At 33.9% G+C, this 21559-nt stretch overlaps 3 protein-coding genes across 4 annotated transcripts; 1 reads left to right on the top strand and 2 right to left on the bottom strand.

Annotated features, from left to right (window-relative positions):
* Window positions 1-4902: 4902 nt before the first annotated feature.
* On the bottom strand, window positions 4903-9314 carry LOC145561789 (protein FMP32, mitochondrial-like). Of its 2 annotated transcripts, XM_081621897.1 has the most exons (7): window positions 8841-9313; window positions 8635-8766; window positions 8468-8527; window positions 6355-6431; window positions 5500-5556; window positions 5346-5412; window positions 4903-5252 (listed from the first exon to the last, which is right to left on the bottom strand). In XM_081621897.1, exons 1-7 carry the CDS (start codon window positions 9057-9059, stop codon window positions 5133-5135), a joined length of 732 nt encoding a protein of 243 aa, XP_081478023.1. In that variant the 5' UTR covers window positions 9060-9313; the 3' UTR covers window positions 4903-5132. The 2 variants fall into 2 exon arrangements, with proteins under 2 accessions (XP_081478023.1, XP_081478024.1); XM_081621898.1 differs by lacking the exon at window positions 8635-8766 and having other exon boundaries at window positions 8841-9314.
* Window positions 9315-12503: 3189 nt separating this feature from the next.
* LOC145562980 (uncharacterized) lies at window positions 12504-20013 on the top strand. The gene is made up of 3 exons (XM_081623392.1): window positions 12504-12604; window positions 13197-14255; window positions 19613-20013. Exon 2 carries the CDS (start codon window positions 13233-13235, stop codon window positions 13788-13790), a length of 558 nt encoding a protein of 185 aa, XP_081479518.1. The 5' UTR covers window positions 12504-12604; window positions 13197-13232; the 3' UTR covers window positions 13791-14255; window positions 19613-20013.
* Window positions 17058-19316, bottom strand: LOC145562911 (uncharacterized). Its single transcript, XM_081623332.1, has one exon. It carries the CDS (start codon window positions 19314-19316, stop codon window positions 17058-17060), a length of 2259 nt encoding a protein of 752 aa, XP_081479458.1.
* Window positions 20014-21559: the final 1546 nt, after the last annotated feature.

Genomic DNA, 21559 nt, shown 5'->3' with positions numbered 1-21559 from the left:
TTTGTGTGTAACGTTAAAAGACACACGGGGAGACAACGATAGTCGATAGTCATGTACAACATTGAAATTTTCTAAATAAAAAAGCTTAATGAATAAATGAAGTGCGAAAAATGCAAGTTGTGAAAGTGATATTGACTTGCATAAGCCGGAAAAATGTATTTTAGTTGTTGTCACCGAAAATAAAAAAGGGGTTGAACAAAATTGAAGCAGACGAAGTTAGGTAGGGTGTGGGAAACGGGAAACCAATGGAGAAATATGTGCGTAGATAATACGACTTTGATGCTCCATCTTTATGACAATAACATTTTTGATCTTTCAATTCCAAATCAAAAACAATTTGCCAACTTTTGATGTAATCGTAATCTCCTTCCTTCTTGCTTCTCTCGTCAACGGTTGTTTCTCTCAATCACTTCACCCAACTACCACAACATTAACTTTGAACCTTATTCATTTTCTTTTTATTTTAATGGCTTTTCTATTATTATGATTAATTAATTAACTATGGCGGCCTGATAATTTTACTTTGCTCAAATACTTTATTATGTGTTTCATCCAATACAATACAAAATCACTCCTTAAATTATGGAGTGCGGATTTGATACAAAATTTATCATTGTTTTTATTTAGTGATTTGATACAAACTTGTAAGTAATATTTTAACTTAGAAAAAAAATAAATAATGATGTATGTAGTCCTAAGGGCTATATATAATATAAGCATTAAATATATTTTTAAAAATTGTATAAAATTAGGAATTTATGACAAATAATTAGTGTTTATGTTTTTATGATTTCCTAACTTTATACTCCATACGATTTTAGAGTGTGTTTTTAATGCTTATATATAGCCCTAAGGGCTATGTATAACATTTTTCGGAAAAAAAAATACTAAGCAAAATAAATAAACCCTTCAATGCTCGGATCCTCTCATACACTCTATGATTGTCCCTTCACACATTATTGATACTTAGAGAAAATTTGCCTACAAATATTAGTAGTTCTCTTGTAATACTCACTCTTTCAAGGGTTCTTGTACTTTCCTATTTATCATATAGTGGATTATTTTTTGGCGTTCATCGTCCGTGAATTTTTTGTGAATTTTTCCCACGTTAAATATTGTGTGTCCATTTCCCTTACTACTATTTATCTTGCATTCTTGCCTTGTTACTTTCTTATTTTATCAATCTCTACATTTTTAATTTGGTTCCGTTGTGCACTTGGAATATAAACGATTATAAGGTTTAGTATAAACGTTGTGCAATCACTTATTGATACAATCTAAGGGCCTGTTATCTTCAGCTTAATTTCAGTTCAGTTCAGTTCCTAATTTCCTTCTCTCATTAACAATTCACTTCAATTCAGCTTCAATCAGTTCAATTCAGTTAAGCTCAACTCAATTCAGTAAATCAGAACAGACCCTAACTCCTAATGGATTATTTCTAAATATGGGACAACAAGAAAGAGAAAGACAATTAGATTGAGAAGAAGAGTAAAAACACTGGACTATAGGTTGCGCGAAAAGAGGAAGGAGTGAGTCAATAATATTATTTATTTTTTATAACAACATACGGAGTACAAATAATAGTACTCCGTAGTAACTATTAACTTAGTAAAGCCTAAAATAACATAGTTGTCCACATTTATAATATTTCATTCGGTTTTTTCATCTTTACTTTTTGCAAAATTCACCAAATACCCTCAAGTTTTTCAAAATTCACCAAATACCACCGATGTTTGTTATTATTCACACTGTGACCTCAAAATACTCCTGACGTTAAAGGTCCGTTAGCAGTAAAATTTAATTCACCAAAGCCCTAAATTTGTTAAATAATTACACAAAATACCCTCTATTTTTTGAGGTACAACAACTAGTTTGAAATTTAGGAAATTAGCTGTTAATTTTGATTCTCACCCTTTTTTGCATAAATACTCAACACATAGCATCCTTTTATTTGCTTAACCACAATTTTAACAACATGAGTTATATGTCCAAATCATCTTCCTCAATGTATGAGTACTCTTGGAAGCTCTAAGTCCGTTAGCTCGCGGACAAGCCCAGACCGTTTACTAGGGCATAATAAGCCCAGTCCGTTTCCCGCCCAAGTCTGCAAAATTATCATCTCTGCTTCATTTGACCCCTCTTTTTCTCTGTTTTCCTGGTCTCCAACACTTCTATTTATGAATAGAGGTTGTTTGCAACTCTGTCGCACTCATACATCGAGGAAGAGGATTTAGACATATAACTCATGGTGTTAAAATTTGTGGTTAATTAAGCAAATAAGAGGGTTGCTATGTATTGAGTCTTTATGTAAAAAAGGGTGAAACCAAAACTAACGATTAGTTTTCTAAATTTCAAACCAGTCATTCATTATTTGGTGAATTAAATTTTATTTAACAAAGTTAGGGCATTTGGTGAATTAAATTTTATTGCTAACGGACCTTTAACGTCAGGAGCATTTTGAGGTCACGGTATGAATAATAACAAACATCAGTGGTATTTGGTGAATTTTGAAAAACTTGAGGGTATCTGGTAAATTTTTCGAAAGGTCAAGAGCATTTGGTGAAAAAACTATATTTCATTTTATGTTAAATAAAAAATCATGTTACGGAATTAGTTATTTATAAAATAGATGTCCACATTTATTATTTATAATAATATTTGAAGTTACGAATTTAGTTGTATTTTTTAATTGATACATAGTAATGGAGAATGTATTGTATTCGTCTAGTCGACTTATTTTTGAGTAGTACTCCGTACAATAAAACCCTTCAAAGAAAATTGTAGCACATTAAAATAAATTCAAATAAGATTTGAGAAATTCAAATTAATAATAAAAAGTAAATTTGGACAAAATAAGTTCTAATACAAATTTAGATGAATTAGGATAAAATAAGTGGTATATATATATCCCACGAGTTGACATACTTAAAATTCAAAGCTGCCTTCAGGTTTGATTATAATGTAATGTGAAAACAGAGAGTTTATCAGCTCTCAAGTCTTCAAAAAGAATGTTAACTTTTGGAATCTTGTTTACCTTTTCCTTTTTGATCACAAAATCAAAATAATTTGGCATTTCGTTCCGTAATACCCATCTTTTTCAATTTTTGTGGAGTTGTAACTTGTAACATTCCAGGAAGTTAGTGAAAAGGTAAAAGGCAAATAGCTAAAGGAAATGTGAGCAATTACAAACATAAGATGTTAACAATTTGTAAATTCAGCATAAGATGGAATCATCTGCACTTTTCACCGAACTCCACAATCTAAAGGTGGCATTTCGGGTATTTTAATTGGGTTTACTAAAATCTGATTGAATTGAATTTATTTTAAAGGTCTTACTAATTTATTAAATCCACGCAAATCGAAATTTGAATTTAGATTTTTTTCGAGTTTAGTCGGATCGTTTTTTAACACCTCTAAGGAAGAGCTGATACACATACAACCATTGTATGTTGTCCTTACATACAATACCATTAGAAATTTGACCCATCGTCAAAAGAGGGAAGAAAATTAGAAATAAAATATAAATACAATACCTCTAACCATTCACTTCACCTTATTTTTAAGTAGTACATTAAAAGTTTAAAACCCTTACTGAAAATTGTAATACATTTTATAAATGCAAATAAGATTTGAGATATTCATGTTAATAATAAAAAGTAGATTTGGACAAAATAAGTTTTAATATGGAGTACAAATTTAGATGAATGAAGATATATCCCACGAGTTGCCATACTTAAAATTCAAAAGAGCTTTTCAGCTCTCAAGTCTTCAAAAAGAATGTTAACTTTTGTAATCTTGTTTACCTTTTCCTTATTTTTGCTAAATTGAAATTAATTTTACTAAACTTAAATTATTTTTGCTGAATTTAAATTATTTTTACTGAATTGAAATTATTTTTACTCAAATTGAAATTAATTTTGCTGAATTGAAGTTATTTTTACTGATTCTCTATTATATTTCTTCTTTAGAGTTACCGATTTTTACTAAACCTGAACCTATTTTCACTGAAATGAAATTAGTTTTACTGAACTGAACTTATTTTTGCTGAACTGAAATTATTTTTGTTGAACTGAAATTATTTTTACTTAACTGAAATTATTTTACATGGGAATAACTATTGACGAAGGAATATTTTTCCTTATATTTCTATTAAGGTATTTGTTTTCATTTTTAATTTTACATTGTTTATATAATTTTGCTTTGACCATCTTTGATAATTTGCACCCAAGAAAAAACATATTTATGTGAAAATCTAAAATAAAACATATTCATGAGAAAATCTAACACAAAACATATTCATGTGAAAATCTAAACTTTTGATTAAAATATCTAAAGTTTTACTCTACTCTTTTAAGTTGACTTGGTGGCTGAAGGTGTGCACTGTGAAGGTTGGTGGGTTTCAGGAATTAAGGGTTTTCATTTTGAGTGGTGTTATGGTAATTTTGGGGCTGGTGAAATTGAGTGGTGGTGTGTGTTTGACTTGTCAGGAGTTGTAGTAGTTGGGGCAGGTGGGTCGGGTGGTGGTAAGGTCAGATTAAGAGGATTGATTGGGGCAGGTGGGTCGGGTGGTGCCGTGGTGGACTGGTGGTAAGGTCAGATTGTGAGGATTGATTGGGGCAGTGGTTGGCGTTCAGAAAGGTGGTCAAGGTTGGTCAAATGCTCTAGTTGCTTAGACAAGCTTATGCAGGACATCAAAATAACGGGAATGGGATTTATGGTATGTACTATGTAAGTGTTTTCCTAGGAATCGGTTGAATAAAAGCTGGTACATTTTCTTAATACTAACCATCAAAAATCTCATGTTTACAACTTTACACAAGGGAATTTTGAATTACATATAAAATGCAGTGGTCGCCAAAGTATTAAGTCACCACACTAACTTAAGTAAACAGGTACAACTAGTACAAGGTAGAACAACAGGTGGTGCATTGACGAATATCACTATTACAAATTATCCAACACTAAAAATTGGGTTGCACTAAAATAATTTTACACTTTTATTTCTTCCATTTCTTCAGCCCAACAGGAGTGGAAAAAAAAGCATCCACAACTGTTGCAGTCGACCTGTTATGCTAATCTTTTGTAGACTTACATTAGGGCTATGCGGTTGAGAAGGGTAACAAATAGCATGATCATAACAAGATACGCACCACAGCAAGGCCAACAGCAGAGATTGAAACAAGGGTACCTATGCAGTATTTGATGACATCATATTTAGCGGCCTCCACTTGTGCCCTTAACGCATGAATTTCCTGAAAATGACAAGTAAAGCATGAGCAAAATAATGTGGAACCACCAGCTTGATCTGTAATGAGTCATGAACCAAGTAATCCAGTAATACTCACCCTATCAAGCTTATTGGTAAGATTATTTGTTTCTGCAGTTTGATTTGCCAATTCATCCCGAATCCTCCTGCAGTTTATGGCACCAAAAAGGCAATAAGAGCATAAACTACAGAAATACTTTCAATTTTATAGATGCAAGGTTGACATTATGTACCCTTTTTCAAGATTCAAATCCAATCGCTGCCCAGCAGTAACTTTGTCAATCTCATACCTGCATCAGATTTCAGAGGATCTAAATCATGGAGACTATGGAAAAGAATGGTTGGTCATAAGAAACAGTAAATTGAATTGCATCACTAACTGCTAACACGGTACAGATAGCAAGACACATGCAAAGAAGCAGCCCCAAAAAATCCCATTTCTTGTTTAGATGGTTGCTGAAATAACAGGACAAGTTTTCTTTTACAAAAGTTTCTTTACCATAAAACAGATCATCATTTATAATAGACTGTCAAAGAAATCAATAATAAAACACAGATAAGGAACCATAGACCAATCCTGCTGCAAATCTAGAACCAAAAACAGAATTATCCACAACTCACTAGGTCCAGAAAGAAACAAGGAAAACAGGTATATCCCGTAAACCAGATCTGTAATTTTCTACTGAAAAGGAACATTAAACTTGAATAGATACATACATATAAGTAGGAATTATTTTTTAGCAGATAAATACAAATAAAATCACTGTCAACATGTACTTCATATATGAAGAAGTATAAGATAAGTTTTTCAGAAATTCTAATTGGCCAATCAACCCCACATTATTTCCTTGAACAAGTCCATCCCAATCTAGAGATAAGGATTACTAAGATAGTGTCGGAGTATCCCAATCTCCACAAAAGCTAGGAGCTAAATCACTAAATCCCTAAAATTCCAAGGTTTTGAGGGAAGGTAAACAAAAAACAACCTTGTCCACTACAAATCACTACATTTCAGCACAACACAGATATGAAAGAGAAATTAACCTTGATAACACAATTCACAAGATTTTTTGTAATGTTAAGCTGACCTCAATTCACTACGCATCTTCTCTATGTCACTCTGGAGTTTCTCAGCCTCCCTCTGCAACAGGGAAAAATGATGTTCCTGCAATTCAAAAATCCATGCAAGCTTTACTATTGTTGATCATTCACATAAATACCATAAAGAAAGAGTAGTAAACATATATGCAAAATTTGCTTGTTTCAGTCATATACAAACCAATATCCCATATAGAGTTTTTCTATTTTCTATTAGACAATAGGAAAGTCAATATGGTTTTTGTTAGGGCACAAATTGTCAAAGACTTCCTAGCATTACTACAAACAGACATTTTATTCATGTGATCTTGACTGGAGTTACTAAAGTTGTCCAAAACTGAACCTCAAGATGCAAAAACTTAAAAGTGAACAGCAGAACTGGACCAACAGAATCATGTATGTGAATAGGAGAGAGATAGAAGCAAGGGCAAGGAGCATGAGAACCACAAGGTCTATGATATTAAACACAAATCACATACCGTAAAACAAGAAGGATGGTATGACTGTTAAAACCTAGGTTTATGTTATTAAGTACAGTGTAACAATATATCACTATATCAATGTCTTCCGTGGGATAACAATCACCACCCTTGGAAGCACAAAGACTACAATCAAGTAACAAGCACCCAAGCCTCCAAGAGGGCATCACTAAAAACTAACCAAAAAACACATACCCTAAAATAGCAAGGAAGCTAATGGATACTGATCACCAAATCTAGGAATGAACGCTTAAAGCTTAAATTCGAGTTTCACAAACAATAGCTTTAGAGGATCTTGTTCCACTAAATATACTCCAATTCTCCATCTCTCTATTGTTCATAAATTGCTGCAGCCAAAACGCACCTTTTAATCAAAAAAATATTAAAAAACCAGAATAACCAGAATAATCTTACACCCCCTCACGGCATCACATCACCCATCCACCAAGAATTCACTGTCCTCAACAGCCATCCACTGTACTGCCAGCAAAGCTGGAGGGTAACAAGCACAAACTTGAAATAATTTCCATTGCAATAACCATGAAGATGGCATTCTTCTTAAAATAATAAACAGTAAATTTTCAATTCTCCAACTCATATTTCTCTTCAATGCTACACCTTAGTACTTAACAAAAGCAACTCTTATTCACGAATCACCATTACAAAAAACCTAATAATCAGAACCCCAGGTAATTGACCTAATTGTCAACAGAGTTTGTTGAGTTTTTTAGTTAAGCAAGAGAAAAATTAAGAGAAGAATGCAATAGAAGGGGAGATAAGTCACCGGTAAATTCATTCAGAAAATTGTGGAAACTAATAGATAGTATGGGAGAGAAATAAAACATCAGATATGGTAGATTTGTTATGACTTATCAATATTAATTCAATCCTTGGCCCTAACTACCTAGAAAGTATTTCTGTTCTTTTTGTGTTAATTACTTCCCTGCTAATTTAATGGCTATTGTGCCGTGAGAAGAGAGGATAGCTGGAAGCCAGACAAACATCAAAGTATGGCTAGTATAGTTAAAATAAGATGGCATGAGTCCATGCTAGTGTGATTCCCACAAGTCCAATGGAGTTGGTGAGAAGTTTTAAGTAATTACCAATGTTCTAAGTTTTCTCAAACTAGTAGCAGACTGGCAGATAGTTATATAAACTAGACATTTTGTAGAATAGAAAAAAGTTTCACATATACCCCACCAACAGTCCAACACCACAGCCAAGACAAGATGCAGAAATGGCTAATGACTGGTAAAGTAAAAGAAAAAAGGCAAAAATGATAATCATCCATTCAAATTTCAAAATGCATTGAATTCCATAACAGCCAATCTTATGTTGCATTCTTCCAGCAATTCTTACTAGAATAATTTCACAAGATTGGTGTCTTTATTTTTCAAATCAACACTTGCTTGAATCCTTGTGCCTCGGTGGGTCATGTGTCACCTCAACCAGTCACCAAACACTTTCTTGATTGCGAAAGCATGATTTCCTTTCCACGGGCAATTTAGTATCAACTACATCAGGGAGACCTTACAGCGCATAATTCAGCTTAAGGCACAGGCTAATTAAATAACAGCCTCATCCATAATAGTAAAGACACAGTTACACAAATTAGAGCATATACCTGCGAGCTCTGTACTTGAGATTTGAACTTAGCCAAGTTAGCCTCTTGCATCATCTCAAACTACAAAGAACGCAAAAATAGGTTAGGCATCAAAACACACATTAATAATCTATTCTCTGATACGAGTATTATAGCAATCTTAAAAATGAAAGAAAGAAAAGACATACTCTTTGCATCTCAGGCTTAGACATAAAAGATTGAGCCACATTTTCCAGACTATCATTCAAAACCTCGGTAATTGCAGCCGTAATGACCTCTGCCTGCTTGGATGGTATACCTTGAGCTTCTAATTTCCTAACCTAATCAAAATCCTCCAAATAAATTAATTCGATCAACCAATAATGCTACAGCCCAAAGTAGAGAGAGAACTTACAAGTGCTAAAGTATCCACGAGAAACAAGCGTCTGCCATTAGAAGTCACTAGCTGAGAAATATACTTAGCGTCGATATACCTACTTCCATGTCGATCATGCGGAGACGATGAATATAATCGATTAGCGTTCAGACCATACAAATCCCTAAATTTCCTAGATTTTATCAATGAATTTGTACCAAATTCATGAACTCGCCTGCAAATTGTAGCAGCCGCCATTCAAATACAAATATAATCAATCAATTCGAATTCCAATATCAAAATAAACCCTAATTTGTCTCTCTAAGAAAAAGATGGGAAAATAAGATCTCAAAGTATTATTATTGTGTTGGAATTTGTGAGGACAATATTGCTATCAGGATTTTGAGACTTGACAACGTTAATTTCATTTCTCACTCTTTCTTCCTTTCTTACACTAAAAGCTAACAATGGCAGTTACAACGTGTACGCTTTTTTTTTTTTTTTTTATTAAAGAAATTATTTGATGGGTGATAAACTTATAACTTAGGCCATGGTCTTTTGAGCCTAATCTAATATGCTCTGTTCTGTTGAGTATAAATAAGCTGATTTGCTCTATTTTGATACTTGTTTTCTTGAAATCTGCTCTACTCAAAAGTTCAAAAGAACAAGGCCTTAAGGGTGAGAAAAAATCAAGATACCTTAAATCGAAACTTGTTAGGAACTGCAGGTTCTACAACCGAAACTTGTACAAGATATTTCGGTTTCGGGTAGTAAAATGGGGAACCTGTCGCAACAAGTTCGGGTTCTCAATTTTTTGGAATCAGAACTTGTAGGTTCCCTTATAACTTGATAAAAGTATCACTTAAGTTTAAATTATACACCATTTATCACCAATATTTTAAATAATAATTATCAAAATAACTATTATAAATATATGTATTAAATTTGTTAAACAACTACTCCGTACTTTATTTAATTTGCGAGTTGTAAACATCGAGTATAAATTAGTGACCTTCCAGTTTTTTTATAAAAAAAATCTGCAGAAAGTTATTAACTATATTAAAATACAGGGTACAGTATATCGGAGAGGTTGTTATATACACTCGGGTGTACCGTACACCTATGAGCATTTGTTTCCATTTTGATGATTGATTTTCATTTAATCATCAAATGAAAAGCAAAAACTAACCTTAAATTAGTTGAGTGTACGGTACACTCGGGTGTATATAACAAATTTTAGTATATCGAAACCTGAACTTGTGTAAGTTCTGGTTGTGGTTCCCAGTTTCCAGGTTCTTGTTCAACAGGTTCTGATTTCATGGATTTTAACAAGGTATTCTATTATGCTCACCCTACGTATACTTGTATATAGTACTCCCTCCGTTTTTTTTTAAATGCATTACTTTGATTATGCACCATTCACATACTATGGTTGACTTAATTTTTTCACCTCTATAAAATAAACAAATATTATTATATAATATATCATTAGATTCGTCATAATGTCTAGTTTCATAATATAGTTTTATTATAATTTTTACTAATTAACAATTAAAGATATTAATAGTCAAAATTTCATCTCGGCAAATGTGTCGGCCAAACTGATGCAAATTAAAAAAAAAAACAGAGGGAGTAGCATTTTTACATTTCCTGCAATACAAAATTTCATAATTCATACTACCTCCGTATTCTATTTTGTTAACAAAGGGGTATTATTTGTAAGACATAAAATATTCCTTTGTTGCACATAATAAGAATTGGAGGTAGTATTGTATAACGTAGTAGATTGGGAATTTTCCTTCTAAATAGGTATGAAAAATTCATATTGTATAATATCGATGGGGCTAGGGGTTGGAGCTAAGGTGTAACGGTGGGGGAAGGATAGGAGGGCTGGTGGCTGGCTTGAAAGGTTTTTTTTTTAATTATTTTTATTTTTTAAAAATTTTGGATCACTTATGTTGCGACCTAGTGGAAGAAAATCAACCCAAAAGCTTGTACTCACTGAAAGTTTGGTTTATTAAAGTGATCTTTTCTATATAAACCTCATATTTTGGAAGCACCCAATATAATAGATCGAAATTAAAGCGAATACAAATCGAATTCAAGTTTAATTAGAGGATGAAAATGGAGTCGTTTGACTATTGAAATTGTTCTTTTTAATCTTTTTGATTTTAATTAAAAATATGTTCCTTTGATGGAAGTGGTGTTACTTGTGTTTGCTGGGAGATGGAGCAAAATTTCAATTTTAGGTTCCCATAAACCCTTGTTGAAGAAGGATGAAAGTAAGTGTCGTCAAACCCATTTATAGTAATGAATGTAAAAGTCATTACAACCAAATATTTTCAATCTGAAGCAGATGCCTCAACTTGGTTTGGGTTATAAAGACTCGACGTTAGTTAATCATTCTCATAAAAGGAATATGTTTAACATTTAACATCATGACCTTGTATGAGAGAATACATGCCATATTTTTATTAGATCACAAGGAAATGTGATTGACATGAAGTAAAGATCTCAAGAGGATTTTATTCATTTGAATCCTTGGGAAATGATTTTGTCCCTTAGGGTAAGACATACTGATTTTGGGCAATCTCCATCATCTCGGCAACATTCATCAACTTTTAATTGTATGTTCGAAAAGACATAGCGCCACATGAAGCATCATCAATTCATCGATTACCAACTTCCCATATTTTATCAATGGTCACATCCCATGTTTAAATGTAAGTTTGTAAGCCTTATTTGAGTTTGTTTGCACTCGCTGTAATAGCTTAAAAGTAAATGTCATTAATGACCTTTATTGGTGTTGTGTAAGGGCTTCTTATGCCTATGGTAACTTATGTTACTTTACTTTCTTATCATTTGTTGTAACACACGATTTAATTATATAATTTCAGCCGTTTTCAAAGAGCCAAAAAAATCCCAAAAAACTTACAAACAATTGATACAAGCTTTGGCGTGTGAAAATAGTAATTGATAAATCAATCACTTACATTATACTAAAGGCGAAACATAGAGGGACACTTGACAATATAATATTAAAGCTTTCGCTCCAAAATTACTTACTAAAAAACTCTTTTATTATTACATAAAAATAAGTTTTTTATTTTTATTTTTTTACCCTTACTTTGTAAAACATCTAAAATAAACTTCTATAACTAATCTATTAACTATTCCTAAAAAAACATTGCTGACATCATCAATCTCTAATCTATCCTACATATCATTCTCACATTAAAAAATTTTCCTCCATTTTTATGTGTGATGTCATCAATTATTAATATTTTTTTGAATCTACACTATACATTTTTCAAACAAAAAACAATTACCCCTTTATTTTTTTACACAAATGATTATTTTTTTAATGCATAATAATAAAATTATTCAAATCGTGCAGACTTGAATATATTACAAGTACAGATGAGCAGAATTTTTGCAAAAACAATGCAGGGGCCTAATCTAGTTCTTTAATATCAAATTAGCCATCATAACTACTATATGTTTAATTATTTTCTTTTACAGATATTTTATTTTAATTTTTTTCATAAAATTTATTGTTATTCTTATTAATCTGTATTTAACAATCAAGTTTAATCTAGCGAAAAGATAAAGAAAAACTACTTGTAATACGGAGTACTTTTTAAAACAGTTAAACCATTTATAACTGTGGCGGATCATGGCTTTTAATAAGGCTCCAAGGCCTCCAACCCATTGAAGCGCACTCTCTCAGTTCTCCATTGAAGCGCGATTTACGTTCTCCGTTGAATCCAATACTTGCATCCCCCATTGAAGCAGCTTTTGAGGTAAGTTGTCTGTTTTTGTTATCATCTTATCAATTTCACAATCTAATTTAATTGTCAAAATCTGAATTATTGGTTCTAAATTCTAAGATTATGAAACATCATAACCAAAGGAAAAGAAAATTATGAGCCTAACTTGATTATTGAATCAAGTATCCCTAAAATTGTGTATTTTTCGAATCAAATTTGGTTGCTAATGTATTGCACAACCCTTTAATGTTAGGATTGAACTATGAAATTACACCTCTTTTCCCTGGGCCCATTGCGGCTGCCCCTCCTGCCCTCCCTCAGGGAGGGGCCTGATTTATCAGTTTTTACTTCTTTAATTTGTGAAAGTTAATTCCCTTCTCCAGTTACTTTTAATATTAGGGTTTGATTCATAATTGATTAATTGTTTGTTTTGCAAAAGTTAATTTATTTCTTCGTTATTTTTGTACTTTAGGCTTCATTTACCATTAACCAATTGTAAGTTTTGTGGAAGCTAATTGCTTTCTTTGTTATTAACTTGGGTTTTATCTGTTATTGATTGATTGTTTGTTTTACCCAAATACTTGATATGATACTGACCTCTGGTTAAAAATTATATTTTGGATAGGTGAATAAATTCGAGAGTGTTGGGGAAATTGAAAGAATGGAAGAAAAAATGGCGTTGAGTCAATTAATATTGGTGCAGGGTATTGTAGCTGGACAAAGGTCTGATTTTTATGTAGTGGATTTGGAAGCTGAGAAAGTAATACAAATTCCTGCTGCTTCATTGTTGAATGAAGGTGGACTAGGTGGTATGGTGGCTTTGGGACCAGTCATTTATAATTTTGGCGGTGAATCATCAGCGGAGGATCTTGATCCTGAACTAATAAATGGAGACCACCACATTCACTTAGGCGCATCCTCTTTAGAGCTGAGCATACCACATATATTAGATTCACTGCAAAAAGGAGAAATTGATGATTTTTTAAAATTAGGGTATAATAAGTGGAAGGCTGCCCCTTTCATGAAATGTCGCCGCTGTGATCCGTTTTCTGTTTCTCTTAGGGGTAAAATATACATCTTGGGAGGATTAAGTGCAAGTTCTTGTATTGGCGAGGTGTTTGACCCCCAACATGGACAGTGGACAGCGTTGCATCCACCACCATCTGATGTTCCTAGTGACCCTTCATGTGTGTCTCATCCTATTATTCCTGATGAATAGAATGATCGTCTTCTTGTGCACTTTGATTCGGCTAAATCCTTGTATGCTTATTATCCTGCTACTGGTACATGGGATCGCCTTGCCCAACGCTTCTCAGAGCCTTGGTTTCCTACCTCTGCTTTGCTGGATGATGTTCTTTATTTCCATACCCAGGACGCATTCAATTTCCTTATCGCCTATGATCTCGTAAGCAAAGATAGGTTGAAGGTTGTGTATTCCTCCAAATTTCCTGTGGCAATTTGTTGTTCTCCATTCCAGGGCATGCTTCACTTGGGCAATGACGTGTTGTGCTTGGCCAACTATTGTCCTGTTATTGAGGAAAGTTCTACAGTCCAGGCGAGTGTTCAGTTTGTTGAATTCAAAGTCCAGCGCACCTCTTCTGCAGAGGTGCAGGTCACTCTCATTGCTGTCAAGTGCTTTCTGTTTGACTACTATTTCAGAGCCAATAGATTCTTCCTTCTTTAGGTAATTTTACTTATACAACACCTATTGCTATTATGTGTATATTGTATTCAAGTTTAGATTTTATTAGCTGCCTATTACAATAGCCCACAAGGTGATTAAAAGACTGCTTACCTCAAATATTACTATTTTCTATTGTCATTTTTTGTATAGAGGAAGTCTAGGACCACTACTCTCTTCGTTTTTAAATACTTGATCTATTTCTCCATGTGCGGAGTTTTAGGAGAAATTGGAGAAAGTAATAAAGGTAGTGGGGTAGGTGGAAGAATAAAAAATTGTAAAAAGCGAAAGTAGTTGAGAGAATATGAAATTAATGAAATACTTCCTCCGTTTTTTAATTATTGCACCACTTGCCTTTTAAGGAAGTTTCAGAAATATTGCACCATATCCATTTAAAGAAACAAAATATCTCAATTCACACTGCAAATATTCAATCTACCCTTACTTTAAACACTTGATTCTTTAGTTTATGCTTACATCACGTGGTTACTTTTGTACTTCTACCTCTCTCTCTCTTCCTTTTTTCCACTATCAAAAAATTGTGCCCAACCTATATGGTGTGATAATAAAAGAACGAATGAAGTATGATTTATGCTGTGTCCACTAGTTGAGATAAATGAATTAAATATTGTAAAAGCTTTCCAAAAAAGGAAATGGAGCAAGTTTTTAAAACAACCGGAAATGAAAAGTAGAGCAAGTATTTAAAAACGGAGGAATTATATACATTAGATATAAGTCATAAAATAGATGAAAATTTGATCATCAGATTAGCCTTTTGTATTTCTGTTAAATAATATGGAGTCTTGTGTGAAGTCCAATTTGTGCTTACTTAGAAGTGGCTGACCGAATGAGTATCTGATAAATCATTAAAAGTGTAATTAGAAGAAACCTTTGGTGTTTTGTCAATGTTAGACATGTTTTAGAGATCCTAACAATTTCCTATTTTGAATCAATTTTACATAATATTAAAAAAAATTACAATGCTAAATATATGCCCTATCTGAGCATCAACATTAAGGGGCGTTTGGTACAAATATTGGAAATAGAGTGGAAAGGAAACAAATAAGAGGGAGGAAAGGAATTATCTAATACTTACCTTTTCATTTGTTTGGTTTAACCATTGAAAGGAATCACTTAACCATAGCTTCTTTTCTTTTTGTTTGAAGAAGGTAAGGGTAATTGTTACCTTATGTTTTAGAGAGGTAACAAATAGTGGAAATCTCCCATAGGTAATGGTAATTATTATTGAAACCTTCTAACCAAACACTTAGTAATGGTAATAGTTTAATTGAATCCATTCCACCCCAAAAAACACTCTAACCAAACATGCTCTAAGAGTTAACACTGTATATTCCCAGGTATGTTGGTGTTGGCAGTTGCTTGGCCTCTTTGCTGTTGAGTTACCAACCCAGTCCTTTTTTTTTTCTTTTTTTTTTTCCTGTTTCGGTAGCAATCGTAAAATTGAGATCTCCATGGAAATGAGCACAACATGCATTGTATATTGAGTCTCTTTCAAAGATGGTTGAGGTATAATTTATGGTCATTGGTAAGAGCATGCAAATTTATGAAAATAGCCATTTTTTTTAAGGTGGTTGTGATATTATGTAAAATTGGTTCAAGGTAGGAAAATGTTGATAAAATTGGTTCAAGGAAAATGTTGGGATCTCTGCAATCATTTCTGGAATACAAGGCTGTAGAATTTGGTTGTCTGCTAGTGAAGAATATTTACTGAATTCATTTTTATGTAAAAAAGCTAGATCTTTTGTTGTTTCGTTTTTGAATAATGTGTGGTACTTGTGTGATATATTCAAGGAAATATTAAATTAGGTTGTTTGAGCGTATAGTTTCTGACACTAGGTTTTCTTTGGATAATTCTAGACTGACTTAATGCAAGGAAGCTATTTCGTATTCAACAATTATTTTCATGATGCCACATCTTAAATAGAGATATTTTGTGTGGGTGCATGGATGTTCATGCTGCAGTGTGTGAGTGAGTGAACTGTAGCAAGTCAGACTTTTTGAAATTGTTGCTTTTTGAGATTTCTAAATAGTGAACTATGCCTGAATATTGAAATTGTTAGTCCCCTTGTTGTGAAGGAGTTTTTACGGTAAATTGTTTGGTGCTCTTTTACCACCTCATTCTTTTTCATAAATCTGTGTTTTGTGATTGCTTTTCCCAACATGAATTGTGTTAGAGACTAGAAAATCAAGATTTCAATATTGCTAGTTCAACCATGATTTTCTTGTTTGCTTTTCTTTTTTTTCTTAAGGTGGTCTAACCCGGTCAAGTTTTTCTTTTCTTAATTTTTAGAGCATTTTTTTTAAATGACTATCTTTATTTATTTATTTATTTATTTATTTTTTGTGTAACTTTATCAATCTTTATAGACCACCTTTGTATGGGAGTGCTTATGGATTTGATTATTACGTTACTCTTGTTTTGTTATGTGATGTCTAATTATATTTGTAGCTTGTCATTGAGGATGAACCTGGAAAAAAAATAAAGGAGATTTTTGGGTGAAGAAAAAGTCTTGAATCTACTATTGAATTATGGTTAAACATAATGTTAATTATTTTATTTATTTTTATTTTTTTGTTAGAGAATTAACAAGATGCTACTCGTTGCAAGCAATGTTTGGTGTAGTGAGAAAGGTTTGGCTTCATGATCTCATGGCCATGTATCTAACCCAACAAATCAATTGATGATTTGCTTCCCTGGGTTTTTTACTATCCTAAAAACGCTGCAAATTATGCAAATTTTTTTTTTTTTTTTTTTTTTTTTTTGACAGCTGCAGAAAAGGGAGATTAATCCCTAGAGTAATTGCAAGTTACAGTAACACAGTGAAAATAAGGTAGCAGTTTGTTAATTTTCATCCTTATCATTCTATCCCCTGTAAGGCTAGAGTGATCGTCCTGTATCCAAGTTATGCTGTTGTTGTCTTTAGACTCGATTTGCAGGTGCCATAACTTCAGTCTGAGAGCTCCTCGCAGCCCATCCCAAGCAGTGTGAAGGAAATCTGCTTCTCTGTTCCCTGTAGACTGCAGCAGGACCCCTGTATCAAGAATATTGGCAGCATGCTTCACAAGCCAACACCAATTGAAAGATTTGTCCTTGTTCTTGCTGTAATGAATGACCAAAATAGCCTTGTCACAGCTTCCTTGTCCTGCAACTAATTCAGACACCCTTAATTCATGATGTTTACACTCAGTAGCATTACCTAGAGCTTTCTCAAAACCTGGTGGTTGAAGTTGACTGTCAACTAAACTCTGCTTCCCAGCCCTATCTGAAGCTTCCAGCCTATGCTGGATACTGCTCACCCTTCGTTCCATGCTAGTAATGACATAACCTGGGCTTGCACTTGAATTTTTGAAAATCTTGTTATTTCTTGCTTCCCAAATGCAATCCAAACCTGCAAGAAACAGTTGGTAACTCTCACCCAAGTCCCTACCCTTGTCATCCAAAATTCTTAACCAATTACAGATCCATTCTGCAATTGGAATGTGAGCCTGAGTGTTTACATTAATTCCCAACCTGCAACCTTTCCAAATATGGCTAGCAAATACACAATCCCTGAACAGGTGTTCTAAAGTTTCAAGATGAAGAGTACTAGGATTATTATCTATGTGGCAAAGATTACAGTGATGTTGCACACCCAAACCTCTTTTTTTCCTTTCACTACCAACCGAGAGAGCTCCCTTCAGAATTTTCCATAGAAATATTTTTTGTTTTGGGGTGCCTTTCCTTTTCCAGAACTTCTTCCAGTCAATGTTGTGTTGCACATCAAAGACTTTCTTGATAGGCTGCTTCAGATTGCCTAGAAGTAGCCTCTCATAGCCACTTCTAACTGAATACACCCCACCCCTTCCTTCCTTCCATATAATTAAGTCCTCATAGCCTGAAACCATTGGCCTGATGGTGGAAATTTTCTTGACTGTGTCATCACTGAACCAAGCTTTGCAGGCCTGTAAATCCCAATCACCATTCAACTTCCTAAGGTTAGCAACACAGTCATTGTTTGAGCAGCCTTGAGATCTCCAAGCTGGAGGAGCACCATAGACCCAGGGATGGTGAATTTTAGCGCAGCACCCATCACCTATAGACCAGGCACATCCTGTCTTTAGAATTTGCAGCCCCCATTTAATGCCATTCCAACCCCACGAACCCAAACTTCTCCTACACCATGAGTCCTCGAAAAAGGTAAGCTTGTTGATGCCATATTTAGCACTGTACACTTTACTAAAAAGGGAGTCCGTGTCCTGTAAAATGCGCCAGCCATGCTTGGCTAGCAGTGCTTGGTTGAAAAAACGAGCATCAAGAATGCCTAAACCACCATTTCTTTTTATCTGAGTGAGGTGAGACCAATTCTTCCAATACACACCCTTCCCATTTCTGTTGCCAAGCCACCAGAATCTAGCAACAATACTATTAATTCTTTTCAAGACTTTGACAGGGCATTTAAAAACTGAGAGTATATAAGTTCCTAAATTGGAGAGAACAGATTTTATTAAGGTTAATCTGCCGGCATGGGATAGGAACAATGAGTTCCAAGCTGTAAGTCTCTCCTTCACCTTATCCACTATTTTACAGAAAATTTGTTGCTTCGAGAACCCAAAATCCGAAGGAATCCCTAAGTAAACCCCAAAACTATTACTTCTAGTTATACCAAGGATCTCACTGAACTTGTCTATGTCCTCCTCAACTGAGTTAGCACTAGCTAAAAAAACCGATTTATCCTTGTTAATGATCTGTCCAGAAGCCTTGCAGTAGCTGTCTAGGATTTTCTTGAGAGTTAAAACATTACTTTCTTTACCTTGGAGAAAAAAGGCCGAGTCATCCGCAAAGAAAAGATGACTAATAGGAGGGGCTTGTCTAGCAACTCGTATCCCGGAGATGTTGCCTCGCACTTCTTCTTCTCTAATCATCCCTGATAAGCACTCCATGCACAAGATAAATAGGTACGGAGAGAGAGGATCCCCTTGTCTAAGTCCACACCTCGGATAGAAATTTTCATGTGGAGAGCCATTGATGAGTACAGAAAAAGAGACTGTCCTGACACAATTCATAATCGTCTTGATCATGATATCTGGTAGATTGAACTTGATAAGAACACGTTCGAGAAAATCCCAATTAATACGATCAACAAATTATGCAAATTTAATTGCAGCAAATAAATGATTTTCTACTAGTGTGTACATGGAAAGAGTTTTGGCATGTACACAACAATTACAGTAGTGATTCAGGGATGATTACTTGTCAATATTTGTTGGATTTTGATAGTAATGTAATAAATTTTTCACCTGAATAGGTTCGTAGGTATTGGCGTATTGCCACTGTTCCATAGTTTAATTTGTTTTTTCAGGGGTATTCTTTGTAGGTGTGATGGCTCTGCTTCAAGGATTCAAGGTACCGAGATCTAAGCCCTATGAGGAAAATGCTTTGTCTTGGGTGCAAGGTGCAACAACTGTCGGAAGCAGCATCATTTTGCTGACTATTAATACATGCGCATGCATGCTGTGAGAAATTAGTAAACATTAGCAATTAGCAAAGTATGGAATGAGACATTTTAAGACACTCATATGTATAGTTTATAGGTTATGACTATTTTCACACACACAAAAAAAAGAGTTCCAACTCATCAGAGAAATGAACAGGCTTAGCAACATCCAACAGAGTGTAAATAGAGATGAGCGAGTAATGACGTGTTATCAATTGTTCCCTCTAATTTCAATTTTAACAGGGGTTAACAATTGTTCCTTCTAATTTCGATTTGCAAATGGCTTACAAAAAGAGCAGTTTTCTTTTTATTGCTTGAAATACTAGGAACAAAGTATTAAAAGCCACTAGTATTTAATTTTTGTGCATATAGAGAGATGCACGAATAATGACTAGTGATGTATTCTATAGACACCAGTAGATGGGATTTAATCTTGCCCCTAAAGAGCCTGGAGCATAGTTGTTAATAGAGCGGTGTATATTTAGGGCCTGTTCTCATTGACTGAACTCAGCTGAACTGAACTGAACTGAACTCAGCTGAACTGAACTGAACTGAACTGAACTCAGCTGAACTGAATTGAACTGAACTGAAATGAATATTTTATAAGAGAAGGAAATTAGGAGCGGAGCTGAACTGAGCTGAACTGAACTGAACTGAATTTCAACGTAAGAGAACAGACCCTTAGTGTAGAAAATTAAATTCTACAGGCCGGGTTGGGTGTGTTTTATTTGTGATACCATATTTGTTATCAAAAAGTTATAAATGTTCAAACCTTCATAATATTTAAACTATTTTATTGCCTTAATATTAGAAGAGATTGGAGAATATGTTTATACCTAATCTATAATTTATAATTTTGGTATTATGATTGGTAGATTGTGCTTGACATGATTTGCAGTTGAATTGGTCACAATTGTTGATTGTCAATTTTTGTTAGGTCTTGAGTATCACTTTCTGAGACTTTAACCAAGTTAGTTAGCAATATTCTCGTATGATTTGCAGTTGCATTGGTCACAATTGTTGATTGTCAATTTTTGTTAGGTCTTGAGTACCACTTTATGAGACTTTAACCAAGTTAGTTAACAATATTCTCATATATACTTTCGTGTGCTGTTGTAAGTTAGCAGACTAAGATATTGTTTGATTCACTTGGGAATTAGAATTTCCCATGAATTGCAAATTTATGGGAATTAAATTCCTATATGGCTCGTTTGGTATGGAGCATTTCATTTGAAATGCTGGAATTGGCCCAATTTCCTTGTTTGGATGTGCTTGTAATTTGGAAATTGAATTTGGACCAATTCCAAGGTTTTGAAGGCATAAGTTTATTTTGATAAAATTGAAATTCCAACTCTAAGCCCATCATTTCAAATTCCAACATTAAGTAAAATAAAAGACCCAACTCTATTGCCCGATTTCCTATTTTCTGGCTTGGCTCCCTATTCTCTCTCCCCTCCATTGAAGTAGGTTGTATCCTCCATGCTTTCTCTCATCCATTAAAGTGTACTCTTGTGTGAGATTTTTCTTCCATTGAAGCCCTTTCTTCATCCTCATCCTTTTCATGACTATCTTTCCCCACCGCGGTAAAATTGATGGCATATATTTATCGAAACTTTATTGACGGTCGGGATTATGAATCTAGAGCACGATTTGGACAATAGCAGCAGACCATCTACACGATTTTCCGTCGTTACTCCAGCTACTTCTCTGACATTTGAAGACGATTTCTTGCGTGAAATATGCAACGGAGTTAAGGTTCCGGTGAGAAGCGATTGACGGCGAGTTGAAGCTATAGTTGATGATGATCTAATC

Source organism: Chenopodium album, chromosome 10, assembly GCF_948465745.1.
Source record: "Chenopodium album chromosome 10, dcCheAlbu1.1, whole genome shotgun sequence".
NCBI lineage: Eukaryota > Viridiplantae > Streptophyta > Magnoliopsida > Caryophyllales > Amaranthaceae > Chenopodium > Chenopodium album.
Note: the sequence above shows the minus strand (reverse complement) of the source record. Positions and strands in the feature narration are given on the sequence as shown.

What these genes read in the sequence shown, in the direction of transcription:
- LOC145561789 (XM_081621897.1), bottom strand. Translation starts at nt 9,059, where the DNA reads ATGGCGGCTGCTACAATTTGCAGGCGAGTTCATGAATTTGGTACAAAT. An exon ending in CTAAGCCTGAGATGCAAAGA is followed by an intron (nt 8,528 to 8,634) that starts GTATGTCTTTTC and finishes CGTTCTTTGTAG; the next exon opens with TTTGAGATGATGCAAGAGGC. An exon ending in GATTTGAATCTTGAAAAAGG is followed by an intron (nt 5,413 to 5,499) that starts GTACATAATGTC and finishes CATAAACTGCAG; the next exon opens with GAGGATTCGGGATGAATTGG.
- LOC145562980 (XM_081623392.1), top strand. Translation starts at nt 13,233, where the DNA reads ATGGAAGAAAAAATGGCGTTGAGTCAATTAATATTGGTGCAGGGTATT.
- LOC145562911 (XM_081623332.1), bottom strand. Translation starts at nt 19,316, where the DNA reads ATGAATTGTGTCAGGACAGTCTCTTTTTCTGTACTCATCAATGGCTCT.